Below are 20,925 nucleotides of genomic sequence, written 5' to 3'. Positions count from 1 at the left end.
AAATTATATTTGATAATGAATTTTTCTAAACCATAGTTTCCAAATATCATTGTTGCTTTGATCACTGCTTCTCTTTTCATCTCCTATTAACTTCCAATGGCCAGAATCATCACCTTATCCTTCTTGTTCCTTTTCTGCTACACATGATTTTGAGCACCAATTATGAACAGTGCTGTGTTAAGCACTATAGATATATGAATAAAATCTGATTCCAGTTCTGAAGATGCTCTTTAATTTAGTAGAAGTTAAATATGTACAACTAATTTAAATTTAATCTTAAATATCCCTAATTCATAAAAGTTTGCTCAATGAATAAAGCCTAGTTTAATATAAGATTCATTTAGAATTTAGAAATGATTTTTACAAACTACACCTGATTGGATACTTAGATCAACACTTTGAAATAAGTACAGTTCACTATTGAACAACATGGATTTAAATTGCATAGGTACATTCATATGTACAGTTTTTTAATCATGTAAACAGACAATAAACTTATGGTATTGATAACTACAGTACAGTATGGTAAATGTATTCTCTTAATTTTCTTAACATTTTGTTTTAGCTAGCTTACTTTTTTTGTAACAGTACAGTACATAATACATATTAGATAAAAATATGTGATAATCAACTGTTCATGTTATCTGTAAGACTTCTGGTCAACAATAGGCTATTACTAGTTAAATTTGGGAGGAGTCAACATTCATGTGCAGATTTTCGGCTGTGCAAAGATCAGTGTCTTAACCCCTCTCATTGTTCAAGGACCAACTGTATGTGGAGAAGCAAATGAATCCTAAAACAAATGATTTAACTGGTCTAGGTCACACTGCTTACTTGTAGAGAAGCTGCAACTTTAACTCGGGCCTCCTTGTGGCTTAAAAAAATCAATACTCTGCTTCTTTTAATCTATTTTATGATTAATGACAGTAACTAACTTTAATATATACCTTTCTAACTACAAAATATATTCTTATCACCATTCCTCTTCTTTATCAAACATATCTTAAAAAATTTTAAATAAAACTAAATGAAATAGCTTCTTTAAACATGAAATTAAAGTTCTCTATATAGTATAAAAGTGTTGATTCTGGTGTTATGTTATTTTGCTCTTATCCTTCTCAGTTTGAGCTGGTAAATAAATGCCAAAGCTGTCCAATCACATCTGAATGCACCCTTTTTAGATATCAACTCACCAACTGCACCTGCAGATCTATTAGCTATGAGGATATGTCTTACAATGACACATTACTTTGAAGGAAGCTTTGGTTATCTCTTTCCTACAGTCAAAATTAAATGGGTTATAATGAATTACAAACACATTTTTTAATTCTTCATTTGGGACCACCCATTTCATAATGCACTTATCTGAATCCAAAGAATCCACCCAACTGTGCACTGTGATCTTAACATTAAGTAACTGGACAGATAAGGGCATGTGCGGCATTAGATAATGTCATGTCCTTCAATCAGCATAATGAAGCAGGAGCAACCTTTCCGTCAAATGGGAACCACGCTTTATTCATGTAACATATGCTGGCATCTCCTGGAGAGTGGTAACAGTACATGATGAGACAAGCACCCCCCTGTTTCAGACAGCATTTTTGTTTTCTTGCAAGTTTGGAAAATGGAGGGTCCAATTTCATACATATTCAATCTTTTGAAATCAGGAAAAAAGCAAACTAATTAAAGAGAAAGTCGGTTACATTTTATTATATTAAATATATAAAATTATTCCCTTAAGATGATTAAAAATTACATGAAATTACATGTAATTTAATTGTGCTTATAAAAAATGGAAATGTATTGCATGATGAGGTGATCAATTACAGAGTAGACAATATTTTTATAAGCATATTAAAGTTTAGAATAAGCATTTATAAAAAATAAATGTTATTAAGCATATATTATGCAGTAGCCAGTACTAACTGCTTTCCTTGCAAGTTCTTTAACCATAAAGAAAAATCTTATAAGAGAAATGATTCTCATTCAGAGAGGCTGGGCAGTGCTCCCCGGTCAGAGCGGTCAGTGACGGCAGCCGGATCGGCGCCCTGGAGCACCAGGACTGTACTCTGCCTTCCCAGAAAGTGGGTGAGGAGCAAGGTTTTTAGAAGTAGAAAGCCCTAGATTTGAATCCCAGCTCTGCCTCACATTTGCTGGGTATAATTCTCACTTACTCATCTGTAAAGTTAAGAATGACAATAACAATTTGAGAAAGTTGTTGTGGGAATTAAGTGAAGCAATGAAAGTGAGAGCTTAGGTCTGTATCTGATAACATAGCAAATGCATAAACCATGGTAGCCATAAAAGATGATCAATACAAGGTCCTACAATATTTTTTTATGGAAAATTGATAAATGTGCCATAGTTTACAGGATTTAAATGTTCACAATGGAAAGGAATGAACCGTCTCATTATATCACTGTAGGGTTGTATCTTGCATTGTGAATAAGACAGTTTCATTACTTCATAGGTTTGTTTGCCTGGTTGGTTCTGAAACTTTTAAAGAAAGTTATTTTCTAAGCCTACTAGAGAAGTAATTCTTTAACAAAATGCCATTTGAGCAAACATAATGTAGGAGGTGATGCTTAACAAGGTAATGTCAAAAAGTTGTTGGTTGAAAGCAACAATCTTGCCAAACTTTTAGGTTTGATATTACTCTGAAACGAATTCTTTCCATCATTTCTAAGGATAAGAAGTCATTGAGGTTGAAAAGTCTTCAGTTACATTCTTATTACTGGCAGTGAGCACATCAAAAATATATTTATTTTCTAAATATGATATTACATATTAATTATTTTCATAGATGGAGACACAAATGAATCAGATTTAATTTATGTCTCAGAAACATTTTTGTTCCTGTCGTTCTTAACAATATATTTAATTTTAATCACTTCTACTTTAAGATAAAAGAAAATCTCCAATTTTATAATTCTGTCCAGATAATCAACCTGTGTTATACTAAACCAATCATTTTCTTTTTTTTTTTTTTTTATCCTCACCCGAGGACATTTTTCCATTTTTTGTTCAGGTAGAGTGGGAGGGAGAGAGAGGAACAGAGAGATGGAGAGAAACATCGATGTGAAAGGAACACATCGAGTGGCTGCCACCCGCACCACCGACCAGGGCCGGGGACAAACTGCAACCGAGGTACGTGCCCTTAGCGGGAACCGAACCCGGGTCTCTCGGGACCACAGGCCGACGCTCCAACCGCTGAGCCAAACCGGCCAGGGCCTAAACCAATCATTTTCTAAGATATATAACAAATGTATTATTTGTAATAGAATTCCTAAGGAGGAGAAGGGAAGGTTTCCAGATATTATCAATGCCAGAGAAAGTATCCTCCTTTCCCATGAACAGTTTTTTGTTTTTTTTTTAATTCAGTATAGTGGGGTGACATTGGTTAATAAAATTATATGTTTCAAGTGTACAATTCCATGATACATTATCTGTATATTGCATTGTGTGCCCACCACGCAAAGGCAAATCCTCTTTTGTCACATGCATTTGCCTCCCTTGACTAACCTTTTCTACCTCTCCCCTCTTGTAACCACTATACTGTGTCTGTGTCCGAGTTTCTGTTTGTTTGTTTGTTTTTCTTGTTTGCTTTCAGTTTTATATCCCACATATGAATGAAATCTATGGTTCTTGACTTTTACTGTCTGATTTATTTCACTTAGCATAATATTCTCAAGATTCATCCATGTTGTCTCAAATGTCAGTTTTTCGTCTTTCAATGAACAGTTTTGTACTTCAAAAATGTGTTCATATAAGATGCAGTTCATACTGTATTAGTCAAGAGATCACATAGAAATAATCAATCTCAATATTTGAGGTAAGTATAATTTTTTAACGAAACTAAGTTTATTTAGACCAACTTAATCATTTGATTTTTTTTCCCAGTTTTTTTATTCACTTTGAAATGAATACTTGTTAACTCAAAATAAGTGCATTATCTCTCAGCATGAAATTATACAGTTAAAACCTCTAGTCAGATCATACCTCAGTTTCTTTTCATTTTTATTTTTCCAGAAAGGGCAACTGTGCTCAGTCCATTGCACAGAAGCCTCTATCACAAACTTAGGAAACTCTAGCGAATAGTAATAAAAACCAAAACCAAGGATCCTGGCTATGTGGATTCTTTGTTCTCTAAAACATCAACTTCTATGAGCTTCATATCCTAAAGAGATCTCTATGAGGTAGAGAAAAGGAGCAACTATGTTTACTTCACAACAACAACAAAAAATAGTATTTAAGTCATATTTAGTTTCACAGTTAAGGATCAAATCTAAGTTTCTACTGGAGCGCTAATAAAGGCTCATATAAGTCGATGCGTTTTTAAGAGTTCTGCTTAAAGAGCCACTTTTAAGAGACAAGCTCAGTGAATGAGAAGAGGAGCCAGACAGATCAGGACTGAATTGTAAATCTTACAAAGAGTAATATTAGGTTAGGTAAACTACTTAATGTGTCTGAGCCTACTGTTCATTAATCAACATTGGTTAGTAATACCTACTTCACCATATTATGAAGATTAACAGAAATGTGTGAAAATACTCAGTGCAGGTCAGTGTTCAAGTGTTTTCTTCCTTTATTACATCATCATTATTTTCTTTATCTGGTAAATTACACGAAACTTTAAGAGATCATTTATTAATAAAAAGTGCTGTGAATAATTTGGTTTTAAAAACTAAAGACTAATTCTACTTAGAGGTTAGGCCAAGGAATGAGGTAGCCAGAAATGTGGATATATGATACTAAGATGTTAAAGAATTTTAATGGTAGCCTGTCATCCATTTAAAATCTACTCCCCAAACAAAACACTGAAAATAAAACGTTGGCAAGGCTTAGTAAAAATAAGAACTCAGCCTACAAATATTTTATTTTTCATAGACTGGGAATAAAAGGAAAAAGAACTGTTATTAGAATCAGAACAGCATTTTTGCCTAGTAACGCAGAGGAAAAGAAAACAGAGTGGAGTACTTCTTGTACCCAAGACTATTTAAATGGAGTTAGTATTTAGCACAAAAAAATGCAAACTTAAATTGAAAAAACAGCCAAGGTTGAGTGGTGATAAGAGAGCATATTTAGAGTGACTCCTAATATTAAAAGAACACAGCATAGCTAATTCTCAGAGATGCTATGACTCCTCAAGTGGTACAGACCTGAGTAATCCTCACCGCATTCTCCCACTCCTTGCTCATCGCATCCTCCCTGCCCACACCGTCCATTCAAATGACCATTCAATTACAAATGCGTTTGAGAGACACACATGATTTAGACACACTAAATCATGCTTAATCAATAGTTGCCTGGCTAAGACTCACAACTTACATTAAAATGTATATTCTAAATATCAATGTCATTTAAATGGTCTCCAGTGGAATATGAAGTAGTTTCAATTTACCTCTTCCCCTACATTATGTAAAAATATTCTTAAATCCATGTTTTCCTTTTTTTTTTTTGACTGTCTTGACATAAAATGCACACACCTGTGTCAAATACTAAATGCACAGTGTTTAGATGAATCACTCACCTCAGAGCATTATTTATTTCCAAATACATTCAACTGTATAAAAAAGTGGCATTGCATTGATAAACCTTCTAAATTTCAAAGTTTCTTCTACATACCAGCACCATCTGTTTTAATTTTGTTTGATGGTATACTGGGCTCTCCTATACCCAGTGTGTTGGTTGCTACCACACGAAACTCGTATTCCATCCACGGGATTAAATCCACTGCTCTTGCCGCCTCCATGTTTCCTTCAATGATTGGAGGATCTAAATAAAATGAACATTAAACACAGAATATTATTTGAATAGCATCTCTTTTATAACGCCCCATTTTAATTTTACTGTTTTGAGAAAACGACACGTATTTCATTGGGTAGAAGTAAAAATAAAATCAAGAAATGACAAACTTAAGTTCAAGGCAGTAAGAGAAGTGGCCAATAATAAATAATATACTAGAAAGAATGATATGCATATGAATCATGTTTCCACTAAGTCTAGGGTGGGAGATTGGACAACCTCCCAGGCCTTGCTTATGCTGATAGTCAACAGGCTACACCTTGAATAGCAAGGGGCTATATTATCAAGGTAGAATCTAGAAGCATTTTCTGAGGCAAGGGTACAATGAAGGCAGTTAAAAATGTTATGAACTGCCAATGATGTAATGTACAGACAGTGAATGATTTATTACTAGGGTGCCTATATGGTGATTAGTTGTGTGGTTTTTTTTTTAGATTTATACCCACATCATTTGGGGCAGTGATAATAAATGTTATAATAATTTATTAAGATTTATCAAGTATTTCTCTAAATTCATGCTATTAGATGCCATATATTATTGGGAAGATTATAAATTATGGGTAGGATATGTTCTGAAATTGCTTATTTAATTGAAATATGATAAAACATACAACCTGGGTAGGACTATACATTATTTTAAGCTCTCTTAAGATATTTCCATATGTGTTTTTAGTAATTTACCTACACATACATATGCATATAAATACCTGTACACCACTTACGTGGAAAATTTGTCTCTTTAGGCTTGTCTATGATGCATTATCTAATTAGTTAGGAAATTTTTACCTGTAATGCAGACCATGAATATGTACCTTTTTAAAATGTTATACCATCTCCACAATAAATGCTAAGCATTTCAGTTACAGTTGCTACTTTTGGAGAAATTCCTGTATGGTTCAGACTATCCATGCCTCATCCCACCATCGTTTCAACCCTCTTGACATTAGTTTTGCATTCTATTCTCTTCTTGTTATAAACTTGTTCTATATATTTGACACGTCTTTTTCTCTTTTTGATTAAAAGTTTAGCTTTGCCTCCCGCTCTGTTTTCATTCTGCCTCTCTATCTCCTCCACCCTCCCTCATACAGATCAGAAAGTGCTTGTCTTAGTTCATATACATAGGGACATTTTTAATATTTGGAAAAGGAAAGATGACGTTTTGGTTTGTTAAGGGCTTTTCCTGGAGAAAAGAGAAAACAGAGCTGGTTGTTATGACACTGGGTAGAGTGGCCTCTCTTCCCCTCCAGATACCACTCAATGGTTTTGAGCCTCCAATAAAAGGAGAGGCTCTAGCGAGGGAAACGGTGGCTGCCAAAAAGACATGTCTATGTTCAAATCGCTAGAACTCATGAATGTGACCTTACTTGAAAAGGGTGTCTTTGTGAACCCCTTTAAGACAGAAATAAAGTTAAGGATCTTGGGTTAAGATCATCCTGGATTATTTAGGTGGGCTCTAAACCTAATGACAAGTGTCCTTATAAGAGAAAATGTATAGAAGAGGAGGATACAATGTGATGTGGCCACAAACCAAGGGACATTTGGGGCTGCCAGTACTTGGAAGACACAAGGAATGGATTGTTCCCTAGGGCCCTTGGAGAGGGTGTAGCCCTGCAAACACTTTGATGTTGAGCGTTTAGTCTTCAGAGATGTGAGAGAGTGAATTTCTGTTGTTTTAAGCCACCAGGTTTGGCATTTTGTTACAGCAGCCCCAGGAAACTTATAGAGAAGTTTAAAGGAAGAAGCTGGTGTAAATGTTCGAGATTTTGTGATTTTATGAGATTGGGGAGTCCAAACATAAAAGGGTGGTAGAAGTCTTAAGGAAGCAATCTGATCCCCACCCATGACTGCTATGCTGCAAAACTCCAGCACCATTTAAGTGCCTGAAGAATGGAAATGTTGGTACTCTTCCAAAAGGTCGCTCTTGGCAAAGGCATGGTGTTCTCATTATGGTGGAGGCTACACTGAGACTTTTCCAAGCAACTGGCCAGTCAACAGGCATGGGCAGGTGGAGGCTGGGCCAGAGCAGGAAGAACCAGGTGGATGTGCAGTGGAGACTCAGCTGACAGACCGATTTGAGCACATGTGAGAATCCAATATGAAAATACGTCCAAACACCTGGAAATTCAGGGATATGGTCAAAGAGTAGAAAGTCACACTTGACCACAGAAAATATTTAGAGGAATAGTGAGTATTAAAGCACTAAAAGTCAACTGGGGTCATTTTGTGGTAGTTTTTGGATTACAGAGGAGAAGTAGGCCTATGACTTTAATGACTAAGATGAACAAAGGAAGAAGAATAAGCAAAAAGCCTTGGAGCTACTACCATGAGAAGATAGACCGCAGCGGGAAACCCTTGGCCCAGTGATGCAAATAACTCAAGAGGGGAAACAGGGTGGAGATTAGGAAGAATGTCCCCTCTGAATGATTAGGGAAGAATTTGATATTGATAAGTGAAGAATGATATTCCCTACCAGAATTGCTAAAAGTGTGAAAATGCCTCCAAAAGTGTAAAAACTGTTCTTTTTAGAACAAAATCAACTACAACAACTCTTGTAAATATACATGAACATCAGTAATTATGAAAATATAAATATCTAAAACAAGTGTGCTTTTAGTATTTATAATATTCTCCCAATAAAACTATATATGTAAGAAGTAGAGATAACAGCAAAAAAATTACTAACATCTCTCAATTAAATAATGTGTCTAGAATTTAAAGTGGCTCTTCTATTGGCCTGCTTTCCTCCAACCAGATTGGGGCAGGAGTTTTGATTCACATCACATCAAGAGAACAGGATTTAAAATCTTGCTTTCTCTCTACCTTATTCTCAGCTCCAGTTCTGAAGTAGGTGGCTCATATGGTCGTACAGCTGGATTTTCAAGACTGGTGATACCCAGAAAAGGTCCACACACAAAATACTTTTCTGCTTCCTCCTTGTTTGTTCATCCATGGCTTTCATTTGAGGACATATACATGTTGTGCCTCCAGTATATATGTTTATTTGTTTTATTCTGAGCCCTAAATATCCCTGTAAACATCCCCTCAGGCACGCTCCTCCAGCCCCGTCAGCCCTGGGAGGAGCAGTTGGGTACCCGTCCTTTCCCAGCACCTCCACACAGACAGGCTGGGAACCGCGGTTAGGTTTACTTTGGAAGCAGCTTCATGCCCCAAGCCAAATGCAGGAGAAAACAGTCAGGAGCAGGGACATGTGCCCCATCTAGTCAGCTCAAGTCCTCATAACCTGTTTGCTGTTCCTGAAGTCAGGAAGAGAAGAGAGCACTTTGCACAATAAAGGAAAGTACTGGGAACCAGGAATGGGGTCTGAAGTTCCAGATTTGTTACTGGGTCAGTTCTGAGTGAGGCCACTTTTTATAGATAATCTCAGTACTAAAGAATCAGATCTTAACTGTATAATGCCTATCAGAGGCTACTCTCTATAAAAAACTAAAATATTGTGCATTCGCCTGATAGGAATTTAAAGCTTGGTTCTATTTCTAAATGGATATTTCAAGCAAAGGGATATCGAGCAGAAGACATACTTCTTATTTTCATCCTCAGGTTTAAAAATGCCTTGAAAATGTATTCTTTTAGCATCTAGGCATGAGTCGTAATCCATAGATCTATTTGCAAATACATACAGGTCAGAATAAAAAGTTTCTGACTGTTTGGAAGAAAAAGAGAAGCAGGCTTCATGGGCATCCTAAGGCCAATAATTCAGTGTTGTAATTGCCTGGCAACCAGGCTGCGGTGCTGTGCCTTCAAGCCACACCAACTAGTTAATTAAGGAGCTTCAGAAACAGTCAGGGTGACCTCAGGACTGAAAAACAGCAATGTAACCCCACCTGTTCTAGGTTCTTGTAAATTGACAAAGTGAATTCTGGTATTTCCTTAGGGTATCAATACAATTAGAACCTTAGGATCTACCATCTCAATTCAAAACCCAAGCATTTGAGACTACCCAGAAAGAATTACCCTCTCAGAAAAAGCAGGTCTGTGAGAATGGGAATGGGCATTTATAGGCTTCTTATTGGCTCTGCCACAAGTACGTGGTGTTATGTTAGAGGCTGTAAACCCCACCCATAGATCACCTGGCAGGACTCAGGAGGGAGCCAGAGGTGTGGCAAGGAACCTTGTAATGAAAGCCATGCAAATTGTGCTCTGGCATCCCAGAAGGTGTGATTCATTGATCCTTCTCTAAGGAAAATTTGAATGTGGCCTCTTAAAAACTCATAAATTTGTATTGAAAAAAAAACAACAACAAAAAGTGAAGCTATGGAAAGGCAAAAAAGAAAATGGCAAATTCTAAAAAGTAAATATCTCACAATGAGTTCAGTGTTTTTGCACCTATTAATTTAGCAAGCATTTAAAAAGAAAATAATAAATACTAAGCAAAGATGTAGTACAAGAGATACTTATATACTAGTGGTGGAAATAAAAACCGGTTCTACCTTAGCACAGAGTAATTTGGCAATATAGTTTATGGGCTTAAGCATGTTTATACTCAATAAATTAATTTACAAATGTCTATTCTAAGAAAATAATCTGAAGTACAGAAAAATATTTATGTGGGAAGATGTTAATTGCAGAAGATTTGGAACAATCAGTTCTAGCCTTTCACATGCAGAACTTTGGATATAAAGACACTTTAGAAAACATATTCCAGATTCTTTCAATTGCTCCTCAGAGCATGGTTTCCAGGCTTAGTTATGCTCTGGCCAATACCCCCTTACACACACACACACACACACACACACACACACACACACAGAGAGTCACCAACAATTTTTTTTTTAAGTAGGATTTTTGCCATTCTTTAAAAAAAAAATTTTTTTTTTCTTCATTGATTTTTAGAGACAGAGAAAGTGAGAGAGAGAGAGAGAGATAGAAACATTGATGACAGAGAACATTGATTGGCTGCCTCCTGCATGACCCCCACTGGGGATCAGGCCCACAACCTAGGCATGTATCCTGACCGGGAATCAAACCGGTGACCTCTTGGTGCATGGGCCAATGCTCACCCACTGAGCTACACTAGCTGGACAGTCACCAACAGTTTTTTTTTTTTTTTTTAATTTTCTCAGAAAGTAGTAGCATATAATCAGGCATGGAATGCTAAATATGACCTGAGCATCTTGTAGACCCCTGGGAATGACTTCAGATTTCAATTGTCTATCCCTTTAAAGATCTGAGAGAAGTAATATTTACAGTAGATTGTTTTAAAGATATACATTCTAGTCTTTCATCTCATTATTTCACTTTCAGCCTTGGACTGATGAAAGTAGATATCTTTGAAAAACATTTATTGAATACTTTTAATAATTACCTTAATAAAAATGAGTTTAAGCTCATACCCTCCTTTTTAGTAGACACTACTATAAATAAAAACCACATGATTTTTATTTTTATTTTGTTGCCTAAAGTATTTTTCACTTTCACTTAGGATATAATCACAAGGGAATTTTACTTAACCAACTCAGAAAGAATATACAAGGTAATTTACAAAATATTTCTTTTTCAGAGCCCATCAGAGAGCTGAGTTTTTGAAGGAAAATAATGAACTAAAGCCATCATTGATAGAGCAGTTGGGAGAGGAGTAAGTAACCTTGGGTGTTCATAAGAACAAAGGCAGTTTAACTTTTCACAGATATTTTAAAAGAGCCATATTGGCATAGCTGTTTAGTCCCTGGGAGCCCCAAATCAAGGAGAGTATGCACTGATTGGCTAATTCTTTCCTGCAGGTCTTCACCAATTGTTCTTAAAAAAATTGGGGGGCAAGACAAGAAAGCCAAGAGAAACCTCCCTCTGAGGCTCAGACACCTCAGATCTGCTTACGCCTAAGACCGGAGCAAAAACATCGAGACCCCTATAAGCACTCTGGGCTTTGCACTGACTATAAGTAAGTGGCCATCTGTGGCTGGGTGAGTGTTGGGAGGGCTGAGAAAGATCTGCCTCCTCTGTGAGCAGCAAGTTCTTTGGTCTGCTGAGGTCTGAGAAGGGGGTGGGAGAACTGAGAACCCCCATCCCCTATGCTCTCTGGGCTTTAGACAGTATTACACGGCAGCCGTCTGGACAGAAGCAGGGGAGCTGAAAGAACCCTTCCTGAGGTCCAAGTTAGAAGAGCCAGCTAAAGCCTCGTGGCACGGCTAGAAAACCTCTGGACACTTGGAAGGGAAGGTTCTGGTCCTACGCTCAAATTGGTTAAGGCTTGCATTTATCTAAATTTAACAGCAAAACTGGGGTCATCTCAAATAAAGATTAGCTTGACTCAGCTCCTGAAAGAATGACATCTATTTTCCTGGGCATAAATAATATATACTTTGACCTTTAATGTTATTTTACACACGATGCTTGGAAATCAATAAAAATATCAGATATGTGAGAAAATAAATAAATGTGACCCATTATCAAGAAAGGAAAAACATCAATAGAGGCAGACATAAAGATGACCTAGATATTGAAAGGTAAACAGGGATTTTAGAATAATGTTATAAATATGTAAAAGTAAAATGTTGAAAAGGTGTACAATGTGTATAAAGAAATAAGAAAATTTTATTGAACGCTATGTGAACAATGCTAAAGGGAGCCAAATACTAAGAGAAAATCTTGTAAATTATGTATGAATTACATCAATATCTATATGGATATCCATCTATCCATAATGGTCAAAATTATTTTAATGGGATTTTTAGCTGATTGAACATAGTAAAGAAAAGAATATGTAAAAACAAAGACAAGTAATTAGACATTATCCAAATAGAAACACAAACATATATATATACACACAGTGTCCAAAATTTGTGGAACACATCAAAATCTACCACCCATGTCAATAGAGATCAAGGGGGAAGGAGGGCAGAGGAAATATCTGGAAAGAAAATGACTTAAAAAAATCAAAGTTTAAAGAAGATAGCAACTAAAAGATCCAAGTAAACACCCATCAAGATAAATATATTCCCATCAAGCTTAAATGCAAATATAAAGAGAAATCTTGAAAGTAGCTAAAGAAAATGGACACACTAAACTCAGGAATATTAGGTAAGAACAATAGTTACCCTCTCATCAGAAACAATGCAAGCAAAGGGACAAAGGCATACTATTTTTAAAGTGCTGCCAATAAAAAAGCTACCTGGAGTTTATATCCAAATAATATCACATAAATATAAAGTGAAAGACATTTTTTTTTTTTTATCCTCACCCGAGGACATTTTTCCATATTTTGTTCAGGTAGAGTAGGAGGAGGAGAGAGGAACAGAGAGAGAGAAACATCGACGTGAAGGGACACATCGAGTGGCTGCCACCCGCACGACTGACCAGAGCCGGGGACAAACTGCAGCCGAGGTACGCGCCCTTAGCGGGAACCGAACCCGGGTGTCTCGGGACCGCAGGTCGACGCTCTAACCACTGAGCCAAACCAGCCAGGGCATGAAAGACATTTTTTAATGTACAAAAGCTGAAAGTCTTTGACTCCAGCAATTTGAAAAATCAGAAATGTTAAGAGTTCTTTACTTAAGGAAATTATAATATATAAAAATCCTGTTCTACAGAAAGAAATGAAGAACCCAGAAATAGTAGATATATTGGTAAATATAAAGGGACTTAGAAATAACTTTCAGTAAACTAAGAATAAAAGAGAACTTCCTCAATCTGACAAAAGGTATCTAGGATGACATTTAAAGTGTTGAAAGAGCCCTGGCTGGTTTGGCTCAGCAGTTGGAGCATCGGCCTGCGGACCAGAGGGTTCCGAGTTTGGTTCCTGCTAAGGGCATGTACTAAATAAATAAATAAATAAGTAAAGTGTGGGGAAAAAATACTGTCAACAAAGGCTATTATATCTAATAAAACTCTCTTTTAAAAGAGAAGGTCTAATATAGACCTACCCAGATAAACAAAAATTGAGAGAATTGGTTGGTAGCAAACCTACCTTAGGAGAAATAGAAAAGTTCTTCAGGCTGAAAGCAGTTGACCCCAGAGAGCAATTTGTAAAAACATCCCAAGAATAAGGAGCATTGGTAAAGGTATTATGTAATTATAAAATACAGTATAAATACATATTCTTCTTTCTTCTCTTACCTGATTTTAAAGTCATTGTATAAAACTATTTCTACCTATGTATTTATTCATCCATATAAATACACACACACACACACACACACACACGTGTATGTGTGGATTGTGTTAAATAAAATTAATTGTGTGAAAATAAATAAAATTGTGTTGTACTTACAGCATATATAAATGTATTTGTCAATAACTTAAAGGGGCAGGTGGAAACAAAGCTATATTAGATTAAGAAAATAACATGAAATAGTAACCTGATTTATAGGAATAAATGAGGAGAACCAGAAATGGTAAATAAAAAGTAAATAATGGTAAATAATATAACAAACTTTATAAATATATATTTGCTTTTCTTTCTTGTCCTATCTGCTTTGAAAGACATTAAAATTATAGAATGCAGTAATTTTAGCAAGAGATTATCAACTTTGTAACATATATATGCAATATGTATAACAATAATATATAGCACATAGAAGGGGTAAAATAAAATAGAGCTATCTAGGAGTAACATTTCTTTATCTCACTGAATGTAAGTTAGAAAAATATGAAGTCTATACTATAGTATACTATATTTGAAAAAACCGCAATAGAGTGAAGCCACGAAAGTCGAAGCGTGAAGTGGCGAGGGCCACTGTATAAATAAAGAATCCTACTTCGTGGAAATTCATTTATCACGGTAGAGTCTGGAACTGATTAACCACAATAAACGAGAGTGATTATATTCTGCTAAGGTCAGTTGTATCTGGTAAACCGGTAAGTATCTATCTATCTATCTATCTATCTATCTATCTATCTATCTATCTATCATGAATATTATTAAACTCCATAGCCCTGGCCAGTTTGACTCAGCAGTTAGAGCATCGGCCCACAGACCAAAGGGTCTCGGTTCAATTCCCCAGTCAAGGGCATGTACCAGGGTTGCAGGTTTCATCCCCCGCCCTGGTAGGGATCGTGCAGGAGACAACCAAGCAATGTGTCTCTCTTGCATCAATGTTTCTCTCTCTCCCTCTCTCCCCTTCTCTCCCTCCCTCCTTCCCTTCCTCCCTCCCTCTCTCCCTCCCTCTCCCTCTAAAAATCAATGGAAAAATATCCTTGGGTGAGGATTAACAAAACAAACAAAAAGTTAACATTACACTATAAAATACATATTAAATGCAAAAGAAAGCAGTTCAAAAAGGAATAAAGGAACAAAACCAAGTGAAACATTTAAAAAACAGATATAAATCAAACTATATCAATAACAGCATTAAATGTTAATGGATTAAAATCCAATCAGAAGGCAGAGATTGTCAGACTGGATAAAAAACAATATGCAACTATATGCTGTCAAGAGAAACATACTTTAGATTCAAAAATACAAATAGGTTGACAATTAGAAAAGATATAACATAAAAACAGAAACCATGATAAAGTTGGGGTGGCTATATTAATAAAAGAAGCAACCTTTTTAAAATGATACTTTTGTCCACTGTCATCTATGTGGCCTGTCATTGATCATTATGTGTCACGTGGCTGTATATTTATAGATAATACTTATGGTCACAAGAGTAACGTAATAAAAGTGTTTCATCCATTTCTAATTCATTTGAACTTTCTAAGTTTATGTGGAGGGTCATTTAATATTAAAATATATCCTAAACCCTGCAATAGGTTTCAAGTTTATTTTTGGTTTATTTTTCATGATAGTAAAAAATTATCGAAGTACATGAGAAATCATCAAAGAAAAGTACATCAAATTAAAACCTCTCAGTGAGCAATACAAATAAATCCCATTATGTTAAGAAAAGATACATTATTTTATCAAAAGGATCCTCCCTCTTCTTTGATGTTACAGGAGAAAATAGACTGCTCTGTGATATTGTGGGCCAGTCATGAGAAATGGCAGTGGTCGCAGTTACAGACAAGGAAAAGCACCCACTTACATGTATTTACTTTTTCCTGATCAACTTTTAGGAACTCTTAATAAAAGAAAATAAAACAGTTGATATCAAAACTTCTTTAGAAATGTGTTTTGAGAAAATTCAAATCAGGGAAGGTCATCCTCAGAACGTAAAGGGTTATAGTTGTAAGATTTGGATGCTTACATTAATATTTATAATCCATATGGCTTTTTAAAAATGTAGAACTATAGTGCCTATATAATTGGACAAAATGGGTCAGAAATAATAAGCTACAGATTCCATTTAAGAGAGAAAGAGAGAGTCTTCCCAATGATAAGAGAACCAGGACGCCTGTTTTGGTTCCTGTGATAGATTTACACATACATCTCCTCTTCTCCAACAGCTTTAAGTTCCTTGTGTGCACTTTTTTTTTTTTTTTTTTTTTTTTTTACCATCAAAGCACTGGGATCACCTGCACAGTGTGGTACAGTGGTTGAGTGTCAACCCACGCACCAAGAGGTCACCAGTTCGATTATTGTCAGGGCACATGTCCAGGTTGTGGGCCAAATCCCTAGTGGAGGGGCTTGTGGGAGGTGGCCAATCGATGTTCTCTTTTACTGATGTTTCACTCTCTCTCTCTCTCTTTAAAATCAATAAAGAAAAATAAAATAATAAGAAAAAAGCACTGAGATACTTAAAAAGGTTAAAAAATAAAAAGCATTTCTCAGTAGATTAAATTTTTTAAACATTCAGGTTTTTGTTTTTAATAAAAAAATTCATTTAAAAATATATACAATTTAATAAAACTCACCGGTCTTTGCATCTTTCCAGTCATCCGAAAGAATAGTCTTGGTCTGGATAGTATATTTAGAAATAGGACTGTGATTGTCTGAACCACGGCTCCAAGTAAGAGCCACAGAAGTGGCTCTGATGTCATCTATTCGCAGACCTCCTGGAGGGCCTGGAGGGCCTGGAAGGGAAATTGGGAGAATGAATCAATCAATCCTAACCAATGAATTAAGCACACATTGAAATATAAACATGTTCTCCTTGCAATTAATCTAAAGAACATTTAAACAATATGATCAGTGTTGCTATATTCCTTTTCATTATAAACTATATAAAATTATAATGATGATATTTATAGTTTTCACTAAATAATTTCATTAGTCACTTTTTTTTAAAAAGTGGTAAATATTGTCATTTAAAAATGGCATTATGGCCCTGGCCAGTGTGGCTCAGTTGGTTGAGTCCTTTATACTGAGGTCTGGAAAATTCTCGGGTTTGATTTCTGGTCAGGGCACCTACCTAGGTTGCGGGTTCAGTTGGGGCGTGTGCGGGCTGCAACCAATCGATGTTTCTCTCTCTCTCCCTTCCTCTCTCTAAAACTCAATTAAAAATACCATTATTAAAAATAGCATTATTATTCAGGATACATATGATATTGTTTGACTCATAAAATGCAATTGGTGTCAATGAGACCTAATACAGTTCGTTGCATAGTGAGAATGAATGTACGCATGTTCCATGCATGAATCAGAGACAGTTGCATAATTTAGTCTAGAAATGAGGAAAAGTTAGTAAAATATCTCATTCTGCTTTCCCAAAATGGGACAGACACTTTTTTATACCCTTAAATATTATAGGTGTTGATTTTGCTTGGTGTAGAAATTTCTGGGAATGATGTTATGCATTATTTTAGAAAATAGATTTCATATTAGTTTTAGCAATAGGAATAAATAATAATAAAAGAAACGTTTCTACTTTCATAAATGTAGAAAACAATTGTAAACTCAGAGCTATACCAGGATTGCTCTGAAAACATCAAATTAGATAATGAAGCATCTTAGGCAGAAGAATTATTACTGCAGAACATAAAACAATGTTAAAAATAGATTTTTATAGATGATCCATAACTCAGTACAAATATTATTCATTTATCCTCTAAACTGAGAGCACAGTGCTGGGTGGTAAAAACGAAAAGATAAAGGAGATGTAATTTGGGTTTCGAGCAGCTCTTTGTTTTGAAAAGGTAAAAAGAACCAGCAAACAAATAACTATAAAAGAAAGTAGTCAATGCCACAATAATGGTATACAACCACCTTATATTTGCCTCAGAATCTGGTTTTTGAAATGAGAAAAATTCCTTTTAAGTTGTACTGTGGCATGTATTGCTTATAACGCCAAAGAAGTTTCTGTTATCAGAGAGCGCCTCTCCTTGAACAGACATTTCAGAAAATGGCATCGCCTGCGCTCTGCACCAGACAGGAGGCTAGCCCCAGCAGAACTCGGCACACCAAATGCAGTAATCAACAGCTTTATTTTTTAATACTGAACAGAGACATGTTTTTTATCTTTTAGCTAAAAGTAAATACCTTCCTATTTATATATCAGATTAGATGCTTAGCCTACATGACTGGCTCCCCCCCCCCCCATATGGGCTTTGGTCTCTGCAAAGGTACAGACAACACCCCAAACATTCATCAATTTCTGTGTGGTTGGTCTCATGGGGGAAGGTGTGTGTGTGTACATGAACATAAATACATTACTAGTAATATTAAAATAACACAAGACACACCCTATTGATGGTAATAAATTTTATTATTTTGAAACAAATAAAATAAAGGTAAAGTTTTATTAATGTATAATTTGTAATAGTTGATTTATACTTCTTGCTATTAACTAAAAGTAACAATAACAGACCATCTAAAATAAATGAAAATAGACACATAAATAATATAGAACACATTTGGTATTCAGAAAGAACATAGAGCATTTTTTACGTGTAGAAACCACATTAAAGTACAGTGCACATTCTTGATCAGAACCAAGAAATTCATTACCTTACATAAAGCATTATTCCAAGTCAGTTACTGAGTATTTCTACTATTAAATCATTGACTGTAGGCAAATAATGGAAACATTTCTACATGCAATATAGATCTCATACATTTTAGATTTCACTTATGCCAACATCTGCACATGTTACATAGAGTGCAGAAGTTGAGAAGGTTATTGCAAGAATCTGTGGCAGCATGCTGAGGAGAGATTGGGTTTCCTGGCACAACTCACCCCAATGGAGGAAAAGCCCATTAGAAACTCAGACTGTGCAGCCCAAATGTACCTGTCTGCTAGAGGTGTCCAAAGAACCACCAGAACACTGGCATGTTTATACTGTTGTTCTCTTGGATTTGTCTGTATTTTTTAAACTAGCATGAATTCATAACATACAAGTTATATGATGTAACATGTTAGAAAATTTTTAAAAAGAAATTTATATTGTACATTTTAATAAAAATAATATACTTTATCCTTATTACATTGGAGTCATTGCTAAATTTTTTATAATTCTTACCAGTAACCCCATGATGTGGGCCACTATTATTTTCCCTATCTTACAGATGAGGAACCAGAAACAAGGATAGATTAAATATAATAATCATAGTCATTCAGCAAGTAAATGGAAAGGCTAGGATTTGAACCCAAATAATTTGTCTTGAGATAAATGTTTCAATAACTATACCAAAAGTAATCATTTAAAAACAAATAAGTAAAGATAACATCACCCATTTATAAACTTATACTCAATACATCCCCAGTCTTTCCTGATCACCATAAAGTATTTGTTAATCTCTCTTGAATTTTACTAGTGTTTTTAGTAACAAATACCTATATACAAACAAAATACAACTGTGATTTCCACCCGGTTCTCATTCATATGTAATTCGAAGGAAAAATGAAAAGAAATATGATTATTTGTTACTTGTCATTTCTTCTTTAGGACAATAGTAGCATTCAAGGAAGAAGAATTCAGACATTTAAGGAAAGGCAGCCAGAAAAAAAACTGTTTTCAAAGTGATTATTCACACAATATAAACTAACTAACCATAACATTTAAATCAGTCTTTTAGACTCATTTTCTGATAAATCAAATGGGATAGAAGATTTGAAACTAGGACCCTCCAGAATTAAACAGGATGCACAGGAGCTGTGACTATCCCTTAGTCCTCACTTGAGTTGGTACCAATACTTAAGCAGTAGACCTAACAGACTTTCTCCCTCTTAAGCACTGACTGGATTTCTAAACAACCAGAGTTGGAACTGAACACAAAAAAGTACTTGTCTTCCTGGGACTTCACCCACATAGCACACACTTTAAAATAAACCTTGAGCCCTGGCCGGTTTGGCTCAGCGGTTGGAGCGTTGGCCTGCGGACCAGAGAGTCCCGGGTTCAGTTCCTGCTAGGGGCACATACAAAAATAAATAAATAAATAAAATAAACCTTGATGCTGAGCCTAAAGGACGCCTTGGTGTTGCTATTCTTTTTACACTTACAATTCCCCAATATGGAATTAAAAGCAAAACACCACATACAAATATACTGTGGTTCATTTTTTATTTTTACTAAAATAGCAAATTTTAATATAAAAAGTTTGAATGCCAAGAAAACAAAAATATTTTCAGAACAAATTACCCCTCCTTTAAATATAAAATAATCTTAAAATAACAATGTGAAAGAGCATTAGTTATATTAGAAAAGGTGACTTCTCCAAAATATGTCAGTTAACGTCCCTTTATTACTTTCACTCCATTCCTACTCTAAAAGTTATTAAGACAATGGTTGGATTATGAGGTTATAGAATACAAACCAATGTTGTGTGGTCTCACTGATATTTAAGGCTGTGCTAAAATGAAGCTGAATATTAAATATCTTTAACATTTCTTAAGAATATGGTAGCCTCTAAATCTCTAACATTGATTAAAGTGAACTTTGATCCCAAATAGAAATAAGAATGAGGCTAAAAGGAGGTAAATTAATCTGTATAATTCTAGTTGATATCAATGCACTTAATCTAAACAAAATTCTTCCTTTCTTGGAAACAGTCATACTTGTCATGCGGTTTTCTTTCTAGTTTTTTTTTTTTTTTAATTTTTTATTTATTTTTTTCTTACAGATATTTTACCTTATTTACCCCATTGACACCCCCCTCCCCAACCCACCCCTGCCCCGTCCCTGGCTTAGTTGTCCATGTCCATTGGTCATGCATACATGCATATAAGTTCTGTGGTTTACCTCTTCCCACCCCGCAACCCCCTCTTCTGAGGGATGTCAGTCTGTGCCCTACTTCCATGTTTCTGGGTCTACTGTATTCTTCAGACTGTTATGTTCATTATATTCTGT

At 35.4% G+C, this 20,925-nt stretch overlaps 1 protein-coding gene across 1 annotated transcript in view; it reads right to left on the bottom strand.

Annotated features, from left to right (window-relative positions):
• CNTN1 (contactin 1) overlaps positions 1 to 20,925 on the bottom strand; it is a 311,723-nt gene that overhangs the window by 49,847 nt on the left and 240,951 nt on the right. The window contains exons 17-18 of the mRNA XM_036252416.1: positions 16,555 to 16,713; positions 5,626 to 5,775 (exon numbers count right to left, since the gene is read on the bottom strand). Of these exons, the coding sequence (XP_036108309.1) occupies positions 5,626 to 5,775; positions 16,555 to 16,713 (309 nt within the window). The remainder of the gene's footprint in view (positions 1 to 5,625; positions 5,776 to 16,554; positions 16,714 to 20,925) is intronic.

This window comes from Molossus molossus, unplaced genomic scaffold, assembly GCF_014108415.1.
Source record: "Molossus molossus isolate mMolMol1 unplaced genomic scaffold, mMolMol1.p scaffold_m16_p_10, whole genome shotgun sequence".
Classification (NCBI taxonomy): Eukaryota; Metazoa; Chordata; class Mammalia; order Chiroptera; family Molossidae; genus Molossus; species Molossus molossus.
This window is presented reverse-complemented; position numbering and strand designations above follow the sequence as displayed.